We start from the raw sequence: 19,344 nt of genomic DNA on the forward strand, positions 1-19,344 counted from the left end.
AGGAGGAACCTGACCTTTCACTGTAAGCTTCATTGACGAGGCTAAATTCCTGCAAAACAAGATAAATATATGACGTCTTGACATCAAAAAATGAATTCCTAATATCACTATTACTGGTGTTGGACCTAAGATTAGTCAGCAGATGTATTTGTGAACCAAATAAAAACAACCATCTGTGCTGCCATGCTGCGAGTCTTCTATTGTGCTGATAGGAGCCGGGAAAAGTGAACAGCTCAGTGCATTTACAGTGTATCATCCGGGTGAGGGAAGTAAGAAAAACAGACTCCACTGAGCAAATGATCTGAGAAGCTTGATTACTGTGAAAATGTCAGAGAAAATGAATCGCAGAGTGTTTTCAAATTGTTTCTCAAAAACCTTGCTCATGCGTATCACATGTTTGGAGATATGAGAAGCAGTTTCATGGCTAAAAACATGACTCTCTCTTGTCTGAGGCGAGAAGTAAATGACTGGCCTGTCGCTCGCTCTCTGCTCCTGGCCTGTGTGTGGGCGGGTTCACATACTTGTCTGTACGTTTTTTTTTGTGCATGAACACACACGCACATGCGTCTGTATGTGCGTCATTGCCCATTCAGTGCTAATGCCCCGCTCAAAATAGCACCAAAATTGTAGTCAATGAATGAGCTGATGGGAAAGAGCACACAATGCGACCATGTCACACTCTCATAGCATACGCTGACATATGAAAGGAGCTCATTAGTTTGAGCAAATGAATGGATGTCTGTCAGTGTGAGGGGGCACACAGTCGACCCCGGACACACATCTCTGTGAGTGCAGTGACGCTACAGACTGAAAACTGAATAATACTTTTAGCCAGAGTTGCATTTGGAGATTTTTCCTCTCATTTCCATCGGTTTTACCAAAGCTGTAACCACTAACAGAGCTAGCACTGCTACCACTGTTAATCACTACTAGCTTTCGTAAAAACCTGCATCAGTACTCCTACCTGTCACCAGGGGGCTCTGTGCCGGACTCTGCTCCATGAGCACCATGTGCTGAAGAAGTGGACTGTGCGCGCCGTGCCCACCTGTTCCCGCTCCGGCCTCGGCCAGGTAGGGGGTCAAGTGGCCACCGGAGAGGAAGGGAGGGCTGAGGGAGAGGGCCGGCTGCAAACCTCCATCCTGCTGGGCCGACGTCACCTGGAATAGAGCGGGGATACGGTGAGCGCTGATTTTCAATAAATGGTCAGACAGTAAACAGCAGATAAAAAAATTCCCAGATAAATAGATGCACAGTCAGTCTGCTAGCACTTTGCTTTGCCAGCGGTTTCCTCCTCACATTGGAAGCAGCAGTGGCCGTGGCAGTGGCGGGCAGTCCCAGGGTGATGTTGGGTAAGGATGGTGAAGTGTAGAGGGACAGCTGGTTAACGGAGCCCCGCTCAGCACCGCTGCACAGCCTCTGGGCCAGAGACGCCTGGGAAGCACATTTAAATGATTTATCTGTGTTTGCATCATGAAGAAAAACCACTGCGGCAGTAATGTCCACATGGAGAATGAGCAACTTTTTCACCCGACTGGCGATTTAAAATCTTCACGGCCACAAGCCTCCTCCACACTGCCTGAGTGCCACTAATGGCTGCCACAATAGCATGTTGCCAGCTCCTCGGCTGTGTTCCTCCTCTGCAGACACATCCCTCACTCCCAGCCTGAGTGCATGCTATAGGCTGCTAAGTTTAAAAAATAATAACTTGCACCTGTAGCCCAGCACACAAAACAGCAAAGCTTCTGCAATTTGTTTATAATTTAGGTTTATATACGTGAAAGTGTCACAGTATATACGCTAAAAATGACAAATACTCAATTTTTCCTCACATTTTTTTCCCCATGCAGAGAAGAAATGAATGAGCTGAAGCTTTTCTCAAAGCTTTATGAGTAGCATAAAGAGATTTTGGGTTAAAGGGTTTTACAGTGCCTTTAAATTAAGAGTTAAACTAAAATTAAAGAATGAATTGTGCCAAAAATGTGTGTCTGTGAGTTAATAACAGCTTTGTGTGTGTGTGTGTGTGGGTTACCTCTGTGTTGTTGCAGACTGACACAGTGATGCCGTTCTCATTGGGGATGTTGTTGGAGCTGTTATTCGGGGAGCTTGGGCCTGAGCCGGGGGCGCTGCTACACGCCGAGTCTGAAACACACACACACAAATCAAACACATAGAAGAAGAAAAACAGCAGCAGCTCAAAAATAAAACGTTCTGAACGCCGGACAGCTGTCGGCGTGTCCCTCACCTGCCATGTCGAGTGAGCGTTTCTTGGCGGTGGCGATGGGGCTGTCCCGACGCCGCAGCAGAGGACTGCTCCTCCGCTCGCTCACCTTCTGCTTCAGCCTGGAGCGCAGCTTCAGGTTGGGCTCCGAGGCTGAAAGGAGGGTGGAGAGAGACGCACCAAACATCATGAGTCATTCATTCATTCACACATGGTCTGAATGAGTCCTGGAGTATGTGGTGGAGTCAACAGAAGAGGGGAAGAAGAAAAGCCAGAGCGCAAGAAGAGTTCAAGAAGCTCGACGCACCAACTTTTCCACTTCAGCAAAGCCAAATCACAACATTTCTTCTCACTTCTGGGATTTCCTTCATGGAAATGATCGGTTTTGAGTGAACGTCCTGAAGCTTAATGTAGTCTCACTTAATGAGCATTAATTAGGAGCCACGCCTGTGTCTGATGACCTGTTGTGTTTCTCACAAGGTGTGTCACTGCTTCTTTTTGCAGCCTGGGAAAGGTCAAAAGCTGCTGTGTTATTTGTGAGAATAAATGACTCAGAATTCAGGAGTTTGCTGGCGAGCTCAAACAATTAGTTGATTAATCGATGAGTCAATCGGAAAAGAAATTTAATCGCCAACTATTCTGATAATCGATTGTTTTAGTCATTTTTTGAGCAAAAATGTCAAACATTTGCTGGTTTCAACTCTTAAACGCCCTTACTCTTAGGCCCTCTCATGTACAGCACCCTGAAATGTCTTGTGCCATTCAGCCACAACATCTTCACCTATGAACTGGTAACTTGGTGATTTTTCTTTCTTGCCAACTCAGCCGCCAACACCCTTGTTGAGCCTCCTTGATGTTACACAGATAACTGGCAGCGGTGTAGCTTTTGACAAATCAATCAAAACCAAAGTAAAGAAAAGGGTGGGAGAGTTACCTGAGCTACAGTCTCATAGGCTTTCATCTTAAACTGGGAGCTCTATACACTGATCTGTCGTGGAGGGCCTTCCACAGAGCTGCTCTGTTATGAAACCTGTTTGGTTCATGCTGCCGTTCGTTTACTGCTCTGTTCCTCCCTCCTTTTCGGATGCTTTCTGAATATGCCAAATTCCGATCCATTTTCCCAACGACATTGCGGCTAAAAAGCAATTAGCTCCAATTTGGGAGCCATGTCTGATTGCCTAAGGCCTTCTGGTCTTTTGTGTTCACTGTCGCAGACTTGTGAATGGAGACAGGGAGGAGGGAACGGCATGTCACCTTGGCTCCTGCCATGGAGGCTAATGCTCTGTTTACTCTGCCCTGCCAGTCAGCGACCTCGGATAATTTCGCTATTCATTATCCAATTTTTAATCATCAAAGGACGGCTAAATCCAGCGTGGTACACTGCTAACCCCGATTATGACATAACCAGATTAATCTGCTCCTATAGTCTTACTTTAAACCGAGCGTGCAGATGCACTCACTGAAAGGGACAAACTTTCCTGAAGGAAACATCAAAAATGAACTTGTTCCCATTCACAGCGTCAGCTAAAAGTAAAGGTGATGAAGAGTGAAGTGTGAGGGATGACGTGTGATGGTGCAGTGGCACAAGGAGGGGGGGAAAGCTCAGTTGGTGTCAAACCAATTAGTGTTGGTGAGAGAAGAGACGCTTCACTACAAATCAGGATTTCAATGGAAGTTAAAGTGTTCTGCCTTAAAAATGTAGGTCGGCAGTGTGAAATGGGCACTTCTGCCCAACAAAGCTACAGTTACGACCTGAATCTGACTTTCTGACACCTGATTTTGAGCATGTTGCATTTACAGTAACTAGAAAAACAAGGTAAAAACAAACCACTCCACAGCTAGCACGAGCTGATGATATTTAACAGCATTTATAGATCCACTTCCTGTGATTGAAAAGATTATTTTGAATCTCTGTGTACGCTTTAATATACCACATTAACAAAGAAGCAGCGAAATTTAATGAGAGTGGAAAGACGGATAAACAAGTTCTGCTAAAGCTAACTAGCTTAGCTTAGCTGCGATTTAGATCAGAGAGTAAAAGCAGAAGCTACGTCCATGAAGATGAGCCACTTGTGTACCTGGTTTGTCTTAATTATTATAAAGAAAATGACAGAAATCAACTTAGATATCTCTGCTCATAATCCAAGATGATCAATCCTTGCTGTCACAACAATGACGACTGAAGCCAGGAACTTTTTTCTCAGGATTTAATCGGAGGACTGTTAGCAAGAGAAGCTAAGCAAATGGGCTATTCTAGAAAGAAGGACAGTAATTAGCCTGTTGAAGTAGAATAATTAGGTTTGTGGTTCCTACTTCAGCAGAGCTTTAACAAATTTTAAAAGGCCAATGATCCAATATGACAGCACCCTAAAATAGTCACAGCAAAGGTAGAGTCAAAGCCAAGTGGAATTAATGGGCAAATGTCAATACGTGTGAAAAGCTTGTTGAGTGGACTGAAGAGAAAACGACAAAATGTGGCGTTTCATGTGACCTCGAAGATACCAGGTGGTTTTCAGGGAAGAGGGGCCAATTACATTCAATGAGGTTGCGTGAAAAGCATTGGATATCATTATTCCCATTTTGGTAATTAACTAACTTTACGATAAGTAATACCAAATGACTTGTGTGAATATAATTGCAGTTTATTATTAGGCATTATACCTAGTGCTACATAGTGACTGGAAGGCTTTGTTATCGCCTTGGGGAAGCATGAGCACATACGATCACACATGATATCAATGCACAGATGGTGCATTGTCGGCCTGCTGGGCCTCACAATGGAGGTGAAAGGTTGCGTATTCAGTGACATGTATTGAGACAGCCGCATTTGGCTCTTCATTCATGAGCGAGCTGCTCAGTCTGGTTTTCAGTTGATGCCACGTACTGTACAGTACCCGTCTGCCTATGTGCTATTGTATCCATGTGAAGGACGGGCTGCCCCAGTTAGGCTACAAAAAACACGTTTGTGGCATCAGTGAAAAGACAGGGACAGTGTGCCTTCCTCTGCCTCGATCAAAGAGCACAGTGAATCACAGGGCCTCAAACTTTCCCACCCCATCCACATCTTTCTGAGGCATTCATGAGTATGTGAACATGTTGCAGACAAGGCATACTGTATGTTCATGTGATGCTCTCTCACCCTGAAATGTGTACAGTAGAAGAGCTAATGATTTTAAAGGCTTCTGTTTGGCTGAGGTTCTGGTTTTCAGGAAGCATCTCTTGTCACGCAACTCTTTTCCCACTACAGGTTTAGATGAGTACTGGTTTCATGAGGGCATTAAATTTATAATCCTAAAGGGGAAAAAACCCAATTTCCATTCTCTCTATATACAATAGTGTTCCGTGTTAGTGGTGGAGTGTGCCGCTCTTGCCTTGGATTCAAACTGCCTACCTAGTAACATTCAAGGGAAATGATGTAGCAAGTAAATCAGCGTCACTGTTCACTGCTCACTGTGCTAACACCGTACCAGAGCTGTATTGAATTACTACTAATTCAAGATCTCCTGCAGCCGCTAGTTCACGTTAAAAACTTTCAACTGGTGGCTTTGAATGTGAAGCAGTCACAGGAAATGCAATGCATTCGCCGCAGAGGAGGGCAATGAATGATGAAGAAGAGTTTAAGAGTTCAATCAATCAATCAATTAAACTGCATTTATTTAGTTACAGGCTGCAAACCTCCAACCAAGGTAACCAAAAACTTGTACTGTGCAGAGCATGAAATCAAAACACCATGAGTTCGCTTGGCTGCACTGTGAACTAAACCCCACTTTCCACTAGCACTGTTAACCACAGTTGCCACCAATTCAACCAGGACTGAAACTGGATCAGAACTATAAGACATCAGAAGCTCAAACTGTTGTTTAGTTGTAATTGTGCTGTGGACAAGAGTATCAGCTGCACTAAATTTCAAAAACGTAAAAGGAGAGATGGGAGATGCACAAAAGAGTGCTGTTGCTTCCTTTGACTGTTGCTGGGTGCCAGTCTTACACTTTATAGCCAGGCGGTGATATAAAAGAGCCTCTAACCTCTCGCAAGCTGGCATTACCATAAGTAAACCCCGCAAAGCACGTCATCGCTGTGGGCAAATATCAGGGTGGCACAGGTTCTCGCCTCTCTGCAGCCGGGAACAATCCTCAGCCTTATAGAAATCGAGGGACGAGCTGACGCTCCGGGGACGATCTTCACTCCGCCATCCTCCTGCCTTTTTTTTTTCTTTTCTCCACATGGAGCAAGTTTTGGGGAGTGTGGCATCATCGTGCCACTTGCTGGATTTGGTTTAAATCCTGCTCGCCAGGCCCATCTTCAGTACTCTCATCTTCTGTTGCTCTGCTTCTAAAACGAAACCAGCGCTCCCTCCATCCTCCGCCTCGACTGTTTTTCTTGACAAGAAAAAAGTTATGAGGTCTTCTAAATGGTCAGGAAGCCATCAAAAGCTTCTACACTCTCATCTTCCTCTCTCCATCCTCCTGTTTATCACCGCTCCATCTTCCTCATCTCTCCTTCCCCCCTTTTCACTCTTTTATTTCTCCTCCTTCCTCCCTCTCTTCCTCTTCTCCTCCTCTCCCGGGGTGGAATGTGGCTGTGTGGGCCAGTGTCAACTGTGGTCTATCTGCTGTCGTAGCCAGCAGCCTGAAGGCTCAGAGTCAACAGGGCTGGGCTGTAGCCGCCTGCCGCTGCACTAAGTGAATAATTGCACTGTAAGACGACCGCTGCTTCACGGCTACACCACCGCACACACCACTCACACTTTACACACACACACACACACACACACACATACACACGGCTGTACACATACACACACCTGACAAAAACACACTGCAAACAGCTGGTTTTACTCTGTAAAGGTTTCTTTACTTTGAGCAGTAAACCCAGAGGACGTTCGGCTGTAGGCCACAAAAAAACTTCTTTCCAGTGGTGCATTCTGCAGCCTTTTAGCAGCTCTAATGACTTTTGACAAGATTTGTCACCCATTTAAAAGAAAACATGCCGCTCCGTGCAGTGCTAGTCACTACCTGAAGCAGCAGTGTTTCTAGATTCAAGTGCACGCCGTTGATAACCTTTATTTATACACACCACTTTTCCAAACACAAGATTGCAAAGTACTTAACAGATAAACGACTATAAGATAACTCTAAAAGTGAGAGTAAAACACTTGAAGTGTGACTTTATAATTAACCTGCCGAGTTTTGTCCAAGCTGAAGGTGGTCAATTAATGGAAAGTACATCAATTAATTACAAGTTACATGAACACAAGCTCTATTCTTAGTGATGACCAAAATGTTGTCAAACCAACAAAAGATTTACGGCCTCACACTAGGCCGTAAATCTTCAACACAAATTGGCTGAAATGTGTCAGCTGTGTTTTTTACAACTTAAAGAGAAACTACAACAAATAATGGGTTAAATGGCAAGATACATTAAGTTTGTGTGACATGGAAAAACACCAAAAGACTTTTTGCAGTATATATAACCAGATTAATTTGTTTTAGGCCCAAAGGTTTCATCAGCCGTTAACATCACAAAATGATTGGATGTCCAAGATTTGGCATCTATTAGACAGTGAGTAAACAGAGGAGAGGTCTGATGGGTTTACTGTGTGTGTTTTATCAGCATAAGAGTGAAAAGAAAAATTGCAGTTGTGAATTACTTCACCCAGAGGTATTATGCAGATTGAAACAATAAAGGGCCAAGAATAGAGCCCTGGGGAACCCCCAAAAGTAATTGCTGCACTGCTAGAAGAGATGTTCCAAACCGACACGGACCTCAAATAGATTCTGTCAGGGCCAGTTAGCTTTAATATGCAATTATCAAACAAATTAAAGGCAGCAGAAAGGTCCGGCAACGCAAAATACTGCAACAGCAAGCTTCAGATTTCTGCTGAATGTCACTGAACATCTAAAAAAAACCCTCAAATCTGACCTGAGCTAAACATACAATCCCCACTCTAAACTCTAAACAGAGCAATTATTAACACTGTCGGTGTCAAGATCAAGTTTCTTAAGACCCTGCTGAACAACAGCAGATTGAAAACAACCCCTGAAGATAAGGATATATTAAAAACTAATAAAACATCTGGGGCAAACGGTAAAAACCACTTTCACTCGACTGAACTCTTACTCCATTAAACTGTTGAACCACCTACGCTTGTACTCTCTCTAACACTCTCATGTGGGGGATGCTGGGAGACCCCGACAGCCAAATGTGGATGCCATTAATGTCATCTAAATTATACTAGTTGCAAGTGTGTGTGTGTGTGTGTAATCCTCTCTAAACGTGAGCCTGCATTGGCTCTGCGCTGCCAAAACTAAGCGTGTGAGCATGTGTGTGTGATATACCAGTCTTTCGCAGTGGGAAGTCATCCCGGGGGTTGTAGACACCCAGAACAGGGTGGTTGTAGGTGGAGACACCAGTCTGTGGAGGCGAGCTCTGGTCCAGAGAGCTGTGCTGGGTTTTGCTATGGAACAAAAACACATACGCACACTGTTAAAGGTGTCACCAAGATCACAAAATCATGTGGCCAAACGCTGTTAACTCAGTGGACAATCCAAAAGGAGTCACTAACTTCATGGCTATCAAAGATCTGTTTGATTAACGCATCATGCAAATCCCCTGGCAGGGCTTGCAGACATGCACTGCCATCTGTTCACTGCCTACAGAATAAGGTGCTGTTTGTAGGCAAAGTAAAGCCGAGCTGGCTCCAGACCAAATACGTGTTCCTGACAAGCTGATGCACACATTCATCTCTTCCAAAACTCATGAAGGCTGATGAGTCCAATGAGCGAAGAAACTTTACATTACGGAGAGAAAGTCGAGGCAGATATAGAAAGAAAGTCTGTATCACTTTGAGCTGTTGAAAGTCAACGCTTGTGGGTGTTTCATTGGGTCACACATCAAGATTATGTAACATTATTTATGTGTTCATGTGTTTGCTTTTAAAAAGAAATACATATCCTTGGAGCAAATCATGTCCAAGTAACTTAGTACATTTACTTCAGTACTGCACTTCAGGAGGTACTTCTGCTGTATTTTACGGTGCTTTATACTTAAAAAAAAACGTCAAAAAAACCTTACTCTGATCAAGACATTTTAGTCTAGAATTGTGTCTTTTTCTCATATAAAGTGAATAAAATCAAAGTGTTGCAGGATTATTTACCGGTTTTCTATTCCAGTAAACTTCTTTCAAGAATTTTCACATCATATTAAATTGAAAAGGCTGCACTGCAAGATAAGGTTTTGGAACTCAATTACAGGCAAATGTGGATTTATAATATTGAAGTTTTACTGGTTAAACCACCCAACACTTTGTAAAGTTGTTAGATTCACCTCCATCACGACCACCTACTACCAAAATGCTGCTCACATATTAATCCTATAATACATATAACACCACAAAAAAGGCCAGACAGTAGGACTACTATTTTTGTCACTTTAAGTACATTTAGCTTATAATACCTCTATACTTTAGTGACATTTTGAATGCACCTCACTTCTAATGGAGTACTTTTCTATTATTATTTCGTAAATGATCACAATACTTCCTCCACCACTGCAAATAAAAATAATAGGAAAAGGAATAGGTTTTAATTAAGGTAACATCCATCTTTCATTAAAAAACTGCAAATGTAGTAAGCAGCATTAATGGCCGTGACAGATTTTTACACAAATTTGACGGAGGTGTCTATTTGCATATTAAATCCTCTGGTTTGCATAACCATGTTTGCAGTCATGCAAAGTGTACACGGTTACTCACAGACACAATGAATGCATGTGACAGGCGGCTACCAGAACGAACAAAGAGGAAACAGAAAATGTACACACCTGCGAAGGGCTGCAGAGACGCTACAATAAACATTCAAGGCCGAGCCTTTGCTCTAAGAGCCCCTATCATCAGGTTCCAATATCCTGCTCTCGCATGTACGTGTGTGAGTGTGCATGTGTATTCCCATCTTTGTTTTATAACCCAGCTCGATCCATCTCTCAGTCAGGCTCATACAGTGTGGCAGGTGAGGAAGAGGGGAAGCTCAGTGACAGATTAAGAGACAATCCAATACATTATTCATCTGCTGTCAGCGAGAGAATTACCATCCAAACTTATGAGGAGGTGCAGTTAGCTGCTACTGTATTCTGCTGCTTACAAACATCACAGAGAACTGGAAAATAAATATATTTAAGTTGTTTTCCAGCCAAACTAACAGGAGTGACAGTGATTTATCAGTGCGAGACAGGTGATGATGACCCTCATTGACTGTGTAATGCAGGCATGTCCAAACTATTCCATAAAGGGCCGTGTGGCTGCAGGTTTTCGTTCCAACCAAGGAGGAGCACACCAGGCCAACCAATCAACATCAAGGGATCCCTTAGTTATCAGCTGAAAAGGGAGATCAGCTGATTAAATGAGTCCAGCCTGGTGTGCTCCTCCTTGGTTGGAACGAAAACCTGCAGCCACACGGCCCTTTATGGAATAGCTTGGACATGGCTGGTGTAATGCAAACCACTGGCAGAGGCTACTCTTCTGTATTCAAACTGTTCCTCACCGGTACCAGTAGGGAGCGTCATTGGGGGGGCCTCCTTGATTGAGGCTCCGCTGGGCCAGGGCCTTCTTCTTATTCAGAACAAACTCCTGGAGCCGCATCTTCACCTCAGTACTGGCCACAGCACCTAAGCAGCAAAGGCGTAGAAGAAAGTGAGAGATAGAGGAATGATGTGCAACAAAGGCAGCTGTCCAGACTCAAACTGGAGACATTTACATTTACAAGCCCCTGAGCCACAAAGCTGCACTGATTTTACTGTAATGTCACAGTCTGAGTAATGAATATCTGAACAGAAATGACTCAAAAAAAGAGATACTGTTTGTTTAAAGTTTATTTGTTAAATTAAAGGCCAACCTCTGTCTTCCAAGCTTCATAAGAACAGCACAATATCAGGTGATGTCCCTGTTCAGAGCCAATTACTGGCCAATTACTGACAGAAAATTAACCTGTAATTATTCTGGCAATCGTTAAAGTCATTTCTCAATCACCACTTAGAACTTTCTCTGGGTTTCGGTGCCTCAAGAGTGAGAAAAGGGTCCTGCTCTCTGTTTTAATAAAGTTTTAAATTAATTCTTTGGGTTCTGGACTGTTGGCTGGACAAAAGGAGCAATTTGAGATCAATAGAAAACTGAGATTCACCTTTTCCATTCAGTTCTGACCAAACATTTAATCAACCAATCCGGAAAGTCGTCAGCAGACTCATTGATAATGAAATTTCTGCACAGAGCACAGGAGCCTGGTCACAAGTAGAGTATTTTTGAAACAACAAAGCAGGAAAAAGAGATGAAAATGATGCAAAATGCTGGAAAAAACTGACCACAAACAGTCACGCAGGTACACGTGAGTGCAAACACACTGAGCAATCCCTCTCACACACACTGACTCGCACACGGACGCAGCCTCGATCTGTAACCACTTTCCATATAGTGTGTAAACTGCTCTCAAGGACTCCTGTCCACTAGCTTTCAATGAACTGTTGAGAGACTTCCAGCAGGCAGCGGTAATAACTTGGCTTAGCCCCCGCCAAGGCCACCGGCTAATACGACTCGTGTACCACAGTAAATACACAGGTTCTCCAAGTAAAATGGAAATACACAGAAGCGCAAACACACACTCACATGCACCAAAACACACAAACACACACTGTGAATACTGATCTCAACGGTCTTTTCAACCTCGGAGCGTTTTGAGCAGAGAGATGTTCAGACGCGACCAAACAGGTTGACGATCAAACGGGAAACTTTTTGCCCGTCAAGCTCATTTCAGTAATATATTCAGACAAAAGGAGGTTTCATGTTTAAAATGGGATGTTTAAGAGCCACAGTGTTTCGAAACAACACGGGATGAAATATACAAATGAAGGGAGTGAACACAGTGGTAGTGAATCTGGAAGCTATTTATGAGCTACTAACATGCAGTTGTGGATGTTTCTTATTCTAACAACTGAAATGTGGCAATGTGTGAATACATGTTGCATGGAAGATGAGAGAAAACAAAAATTACAATCTGAATCAGGTGCCAGGTTAAGCTGCACTTTCAAATTTCAGCTAGAAATGTGGCTTCGTGTGATTTTTTTGAACAGGGATGCGCACAGATTGGCGCTTCTGTCGAGGATGTCTAGTGGACAAACTTAGCTTGGCACAGCTAGCAGCGCTCCTCAGTTTCGCCATTGAGTTTTGGTTCTGTATCTGCAACTTACTCTCTTGTCCCCGCTCCTTGTTCTTCAGCAGCTGCAGCTTCTGCTCCCTCTGCTGCTTCTCCAGCTCCTGCTCCAGACGGTGGTTCTCCATCTTCCTCTGGTGCTCCAGCAGCTCCTGCTGATGCTTCAACGCCAGAAGCTCTTGTTGCTGCTGCAGGAAGAAATGCCAGAAACATGTCAGCAAAAACTTAATCTATCAGAGGTCTGCTGCCTCATATTTGAGAGAGTGTGTGGAAGATTGATGAATGCTTAAAACTGCATGTTCCTGACAGAAATTGAGAAGACGGCTTATCAGCACGCAAAGGTACCATCCGTATTTTCAGCTCTAAAAGTTATCAATTTGTTCATTTCTGGTCTTTCAACATCTATTTACATTCCACTCCTGGTCTGCTTCAGTTGACATCTGAAGTAATTAAATCCGACAGCTGTTTGAGCCAATAAAATAAAACCTTTGCAATTCTATAAAAACCTCAGGCCATAAGCTTCAGCCTTTAAATAAACAAACAATTTAAATGGTGATGAGGCTTTTGCAGGACACATAATCCAATCTGCTCATTTCCTCATCACCCTCGCCCCCCCCAAAAAAGTGAGAGAAGAGCATCTGTTAAAAGGTCCAAAAAATACAAATCTGTCCTCCTGAGACCTTTTTAAGGAAGAAACAAGCCTGATTGCGGCTTGATGGTTGCCCTGCAACCAAAAGGTCAAAAATAAAAGCCAAAATGTGCTCGCACACACCTCAGAAAGTGTCCTTCAGAACCAGCATCAGCATGGAAAAGTGCAGCCTGCTTTTCCCTTTCTTTGACCTAAGGCACAGAATCAAGTGTCCCAATTCTCTTTAATGTCTCTGTAATATACAATAAGTAGGCAAACTGTCTGTGCTTGCACTCAGCCGGCCCCATAATGACCTTCTCTGACATGCCAAGGCATCCACAATCCTGCCTCCTTATCATCACACACCCGGCGGCAATATTTGATCAGTTTACTGTTGCTGCATGTAATCAACTTCTGATGATGTTTTTAAACACCCTAAATAGACACTCAGTAGCCAGGACATGCTCTTGTGTTTACCGTGAGGGCGTATCAAATGTTTGAGACAAGCCCGTGAATAAATTAGCGGCTGGAGGTGAGAGGAAGGTGAGGCGCGGCTCGTGAGAAAAGCGCATCGGCTCTCTGGCCCGCTTCCATCCCGGAGCCTCGGTCCTTTCTTTGCCTCTCACTCAACACTGGGGATAAGGGATTGAGTGGGTGGGAAGGCTCAAAGTAACCTCCACACCCACATGCACACACAAACACACACACACCCAAAACCCCTGTGGCTCAATAGACCAGAGATGTGCACACAGACTTTGCCTTTTTGACTAATACTGTGAAGAGCTTCAGGATGGCTATCACTTTATGAGAGCTCCCTGTAGTCAACATGCAAGAAATGCGTGCGTGTGAATGTGGGAACAAACCGGGCATGCGTGCGACTGTGTGTTTGCTGACATTTGAGAGGATGTGTATGTTTTAATGCCTGTATGCCTGTGAGTGTGTGTGTGTGTGTGTGTGTGTACACAGGGGCTGTGAATGGGGCTGATTGAGGCTGGGCCTCCCTGCTCAGGCTGTGCGTCACTGGCCTCCACCTGAGTGGTCCTGCAGCCCCACCACAGGCCAGACGGAGCTTCAGACAGCATCACTCATCCTTCAGCGTCACAAAAACGACCCAACAGAGGAGACTCAATGCTCCAACAGTACAAACTATAGCCCATAAATACTGCCGGCCCACAGGAGAGAAACACAATGTGAAATGTGCCTGAGCTGAGGCACAAAGCTGCCTCACTACAGATGATCTGAAGATCTGCTAACAAACGAAATGAAACCACACTCTGTGATGAATGAATGATTGTTAAAAGAGACAGAGAGGGGAGGAGAGGACAAAAACAAAAGAGGAAAGAAAGAAGGGAGAGGGGTAGAAACAAATGGGGACAGGAAGGAAAAAAGGAAAGAATGAGGAGAAGGACAAAAACAGAGGAAAGGACAAGAGGTGAAAAGGAAGGATGGGTGGAAAGAAGAAAGTGTGGGGAAAAGGAGGACAAGTGGGAAGGAAGAGAGGTGAGAAGGAGGTCAGGAAGAAGGGAAGGAAGACACAGAGGAAAAAACAAGAAAGCAAGAGGGGAGAGAGGAAGAGATTAAAGAAGGAAGGTGACAGCAAGAAAGACAAGATGGAAGACAGGAAGAAATTAAAGAAGAGGAGAGAGAAGAGAAGAAATAAAGAAGGCAGCAAAAGAGAAAAGAGGCGAGAGGAAGGGAGGAGAGAATGAAGGCAGGCAGGCAATAAGGAAGGGGGAAGAGGAGAAAGACAGGAAGAGGAAAAAGAAGTAATAAAGGAGGTGAGGAAGGAAGAAACAGAGGGAAGAAGGAAGGAAGGAAGGAATAAACAGGGGTGGATCAGAAAAGATGAAAGCAGGGAGGCGACAGCAAGAAAGACAATAAGGGAGATGGATAACACAACAGAAAGAAAGAAGACAGGACAACAGGAAAAAAGGAAATGAAGGGAGGACAGACTGAAGACATATAGGAAAAAAGAGAAAAAAGACGAGAAGGATGGAAGACGGGGAAAGAAGTAATAAAGGAGAAGAGGAAGGAAGAAAGGAAGGAGGGAAGAAGAAAAACAAAGACACTAAGGAAGAGAGGAGACATAGAAGACAGGAACAAAGAAAAAAAGGAAAAAAGAGGAAGACGGGAAGTAATGAAGAAAGAGAAATTAAGAAAACAAGAAGCGAGAAGAGAAGACAGAAGACTGAAGAAAAGCAAGTCGGAAGGAAGAGACAGAAAGGAAGTGAGGAAAGAAAGGCCTCCAGTATGAATCAAGTCGCACGCGAGGAATTAAAATCGTTACATTCAAACTAATGTAATCCAATCTAATCTCCTGCACCCACAATCCATTTTTAGGCCTTTTATTCAAAGAAAAAAGAAGAAGAAGTAGTTCAGCTGTATTACAATTCACATGACAGCAGTAATGTTCTGACACAGAACAAACACTAGAATATTTTTACATGACATCTGAGCCCCACAGGAGCGCTGCGGTGCTCTCAGGGGCCCCGATGTATTAGAGCTCCGGAGTGTGGGCGTGCTGATCTAGATTCACTTCGTATTTCCAGGTCACTCCGACAAGGGCGTGCGATCCCCGCTCGATCTGCTGCGTGTCATGTGCTGGCTCGAAGTGCCATTTCCATCCTCGTGTTAAGACGTATTTATTATTGGACGCCGAGGCTACAACAGGACTGGTGCGTGAGGGTTTAGTTACGTAACCCACCACCAGCGCCACAGAAGTCCATCTTTCACACTTTCTCTGAATGTAAGCACATCCTTATATTGCTGCTATCCATCCCTGAAGCTGAATTAATGAAGCCGAAGTGCCTCCTTGTTCTCGGCTCGCTCTTTACTCAGAGATTTAAAGCTGACAGAGCTGCTCTCTCTCGGTGAGTTCGGTCTGTTAATGAAGAATCCTGTGGTAGACTAAATTAAGAGCTGCCTCTGCTTTGTTTCAGAAACTTTAAAATAGGTTCGGGCTCCTGGACTGCAGCCTCTTGGAGGAGTTAAATAAAAACTCTTTTGTGCAGCTTTAGTTGTATTTGTTTGTGCACATTGCTGCCTGCAATTGGCTTTGCTGATTGATGATGCTATCTTTCCTTGAAAATAAAGGCCAAATTTACTCTGTATACTCACTCTTTGAGGTGCTCCACATCCACAGGAATTATTTCAAACGAACTCCGTGAGAAAAATGCCCCCGAGTCATATCTTCTACCTCACTTATCCAGAAAATCTAGCCAAAGTGTCTTTAGCTACACAGCTGAGATGAAACATTCTGGTGCACTAACGATCAAAAACAGGAATGATTGCATAGGTTAGATGAGTTCAGACTTTCTCGTTTTGTCTCAAAAGCCTGGAAAAGAAGGCAGAGTGGATTATCTAATTAGTCTTTACTCTGAATTCTGCAGTATTATTCTAAAGTAAATGTATTTATCAGTCACTTGAAGGTCAATGATGGTCTGAAAATCTGACTTTTAAAACAATTTTAAATGGTTTTCTTCTTTGTTATGGCTTTAATCGCGATTTCATTCAGTCATATCCAGTGATGGAAGATGTATTCAGATCCATTACTTAGATAAAAGTAGCAAAAAACGGAGTGTAGAAATACTCTTTTACAAATGCATTAGTAAAGGATGTGCATTCAAAGTTAGACGTAAGTAGGTTTTTACTATATGTAATATAATATATGTAATATTACTGGATTCTAATTATTGATGCATTACTGTGTAAGCATCACCAATGGTGCAGCTGGTAAAGGTGGAAGCAGAAGCTAAAGCTACAATAATGCATCATAATTTATTAACATTTTTTAAGAATAATTAATCTGAATCTGTAAAGTAACTTGAAACTAAAGCTGTCGAATAAAAGTGTAGTAAAAAGCTTCTTAATTGCAGTGGAGAAGAAGCAGGAAGTGGCAGAAATGGCAGCTCTGAGGTAACCCTTCAGAGATGTAAATGATATACCTTAATGTGTTCCTGCAGCTGGGCCTCGTGCTGGCGGGACAGCTGCTCGTGCTGCCGCTGGAACTCAGCGATGAGGATCTGTCGCTGGATCTGCTGCTTCTGCTTCAGGGTCAGCAGCTCCTGCTGCAGCTGCTGCTCGCGCACCGAGGCCCCCACCACGCCGCCCCCGCCGACCTGGCCCGTCCCTCCCAGCGACCCCGGGCCGGACGACTGCTGGCCGGGCGGGGAGAGCGAGGACACCTGCTGCTGTTGCTGGTGATGGTCCACGCGTAGATCCATGGGGATGGCGGCCGGAGGGAGACGCAGGGGCAGCGCCGAGTTGATGTCCACTGTGGGGACGAAAACAGAGAAATGTTGATTTGCAATCATACAGAACTCTTTGAGGACGCTGTCTGTCCCCTTTTTACAGTATTAGTTTTAATAGTTTTGTCCAAAAATGACCGTAACATGTGTCTGTGTGTCACATTGATCCTATCAGGCACTTTGCTGGTTGCATACTTAATATTACTGCGAGGAGAGACACTGTGCAGCTGAATGAGATCAAATCAAAGATCTTCAAAATGTTATTTAATGTGTCTGCCTGCTCAGGGATGCAGCATTAAGCGTTATAAAAAGATACCTGTTGGCAGCAGACTGCACAGATATCTGTCTTCAGTGTCAGCATCAAAGTGTTTTCAAAGATCACAAAGAGCTTTGTGATCACAATTAACAGGTTCTCCCAGCTTTTCTGCACACTTAGCGAAGGAAATGCATACCTGCAAATATTTAGAAATGGCTAATATGTTTACAAATCAGAGTGATAAATCAAATTATTAGAGTTTCACCTGACAATAAAACATCTTAAAAACCACGAGAAACATTATAGATGCCTGTAATTGAGAAGTATTGATTGTTATTTGACCAGCAAAAGATCTAAATCTTTAATATCTGTAAAAAACAATCAATCTATCCACACTGGTGACCATCTTCTATTTAAAGCCTGCTAAAGGAGTGTTTTTCATTAGCTCATTCTGACCTCTGACCTCAGAACAGAATCTTGTCATGGAGATCAAAAAAAAGCTTCATGTTGCATTTAAGAAATCCGTGACACTGATGACTTTTTGCCTTTACTCACAATCACACACACGAATACACACACAACCGATGCTGCATGACTGGTGCTGCAGTCACACATGACATCTGACAAAGATTGCATTGACCTGGCAAGGTGCAGACCTTGAGCTGGGCCAGCCACCCACGAATCACTGCACAGGAAGCCGTCCAATCACACGGCTTCCTCCCAACTAAATCTGAATAAATAGGAGACGATTTACCTACATGTTGACAGAGAGAGCGGCAAGAGCCAGAGATACTTGCCTGGAACTTTGTGCTAATAAAGGAGCAAACACGCCATCACTGGCACTCTTAATAGCGCGGCTATGGAAGCGCACGAACGCCCCAACAGACACACTTAACATGACAAATTGCACAGTGAGTTTACACTTGGGCTGCACCAGTTTGAAGAAAATACGCCTAAAACCTGGAGAGATTTTTCAGCATTATTTTAGGATGTCACACTCAATCCAACTGTGAAAATACCTTTAAGAACGATCGTAAATACAAACTGATCCGAGGGATGTCTGTCTCTCGCTACAAGCATCTTCATTGGAAAAATCGCTGCTCTCTTTTCATTTCCACTCCAATTTTTTAGACCTGCATCTGTTGGGCCTCAACAGACACACTCTCTTCAGACATCATTCTCGGGAGACGTGCCACGTTTGAAAAATAAAGCCATAAAGCATTCATAGAAGATCCTTTAGCTGGGTAGCAGGCTAAGAAAAAGACTTTCACTTCTCCTGAACAAGCTTCACTTGCCATTAAAGCCACGTGACGCCTTTAAAAACATCCACCTTTGTGTTTTCGTGCAGCAGGCGAAATGTACCCACATGGCTGCTCGGAGAACCCGGCAACAACATGCAACAGCTCCTGGAGGACTGCCGTCATGAGGGGGATGACAACAACATATGGATCAGTATTTGGCACAGTCTTTCTCTGCTTACAATGTGCCCAAAGTTAATATCAGTTTCGACCCGCAGGACATGAGGTTTGACATTTTCCCATCATAAGATGCCTTCTTTCGCCCTTCCACAGTTAATTCCCATCCAACAAAAGGAGCTACAAGCTTTCTGCCATGAGTGAATGTGACTAACAAGGTGCCTGATATGTAATTAAATGCAGCGACGCCTTCAGTTTTCTCTCGTTTGGCCCTTGCTCGTTTTAGAAGCGACGGCGGCCACAGTTTGGCAGTTGATGAGAGCAGAAAGAAAGGAGAGAGGGGGCTTGTTAGTAAAGACTAACTCCTACAATCCTGAGTCACTC

The 19,344-nt window shown here is 43.8% G+C and overlaps 1 protein-coding gene across 5 annotated transcripts in view; it reads right to left on the reverse strand.

Moving 5' to 3' along the window:
- LOC121627240 (histone deacetylase 4-like) overlaps positions 1–19,344 on the reverse strand; it is a 56,930-nt gene that overhangs the window by 13,749 nt on the left and 23,837 nt on the right. For all 5 annotated transcript variants that reach the window (XM_041966030.1, XM_041966033.1, XM_041966029.1 and 2 more), the window contains 8 exons: positions 16,987–17,315; positions 12,452–12,602; positions 10,756–10,879; positions 8,557–8,675; positions 2,243–2,371; positions 2,030–2,139; positions 1,297–1,431; positions 965–1,157 (listed from right to left, as the gene is read on the reverse strand). In XM_041966030.1, coding sequence (XP_041821964.1) covers positions 965–1,157; positions 1,297–1,431; positions 2,030–2,139; positions 2,243–2,371; positions 8,557–8,675; positions 10,756–10,879; positions 12,452–12,602; positions 16,987–17,315 — 1,290 coding nt within the window. The remainder of the gene's footprint in view (positions 1–964; positions 1,158–1,296; positions 1,432–2,029; positions 2,140–2,242; positions 2,372–8,556; positions 8,676–10,755; positions 10,880–12,451; positions 12,603–16,986; positions 17,316–19,344) is intronic.

Source organism: Chelmon rostratus, chromosome 24, assembly GCF_017976325.1.
Source record: "Chelmon rostratus isolate fCheRos1 chromosome 24, fCheRos1.pri, whole genome shotgun sequence".
Taxonomy (NCBI): Eukaryota; Metazoa; Chordata; class Actinopteri; order Chaetodontiformes; family Chaetodontidae; genus Chelmon; species Chelmon rostratus.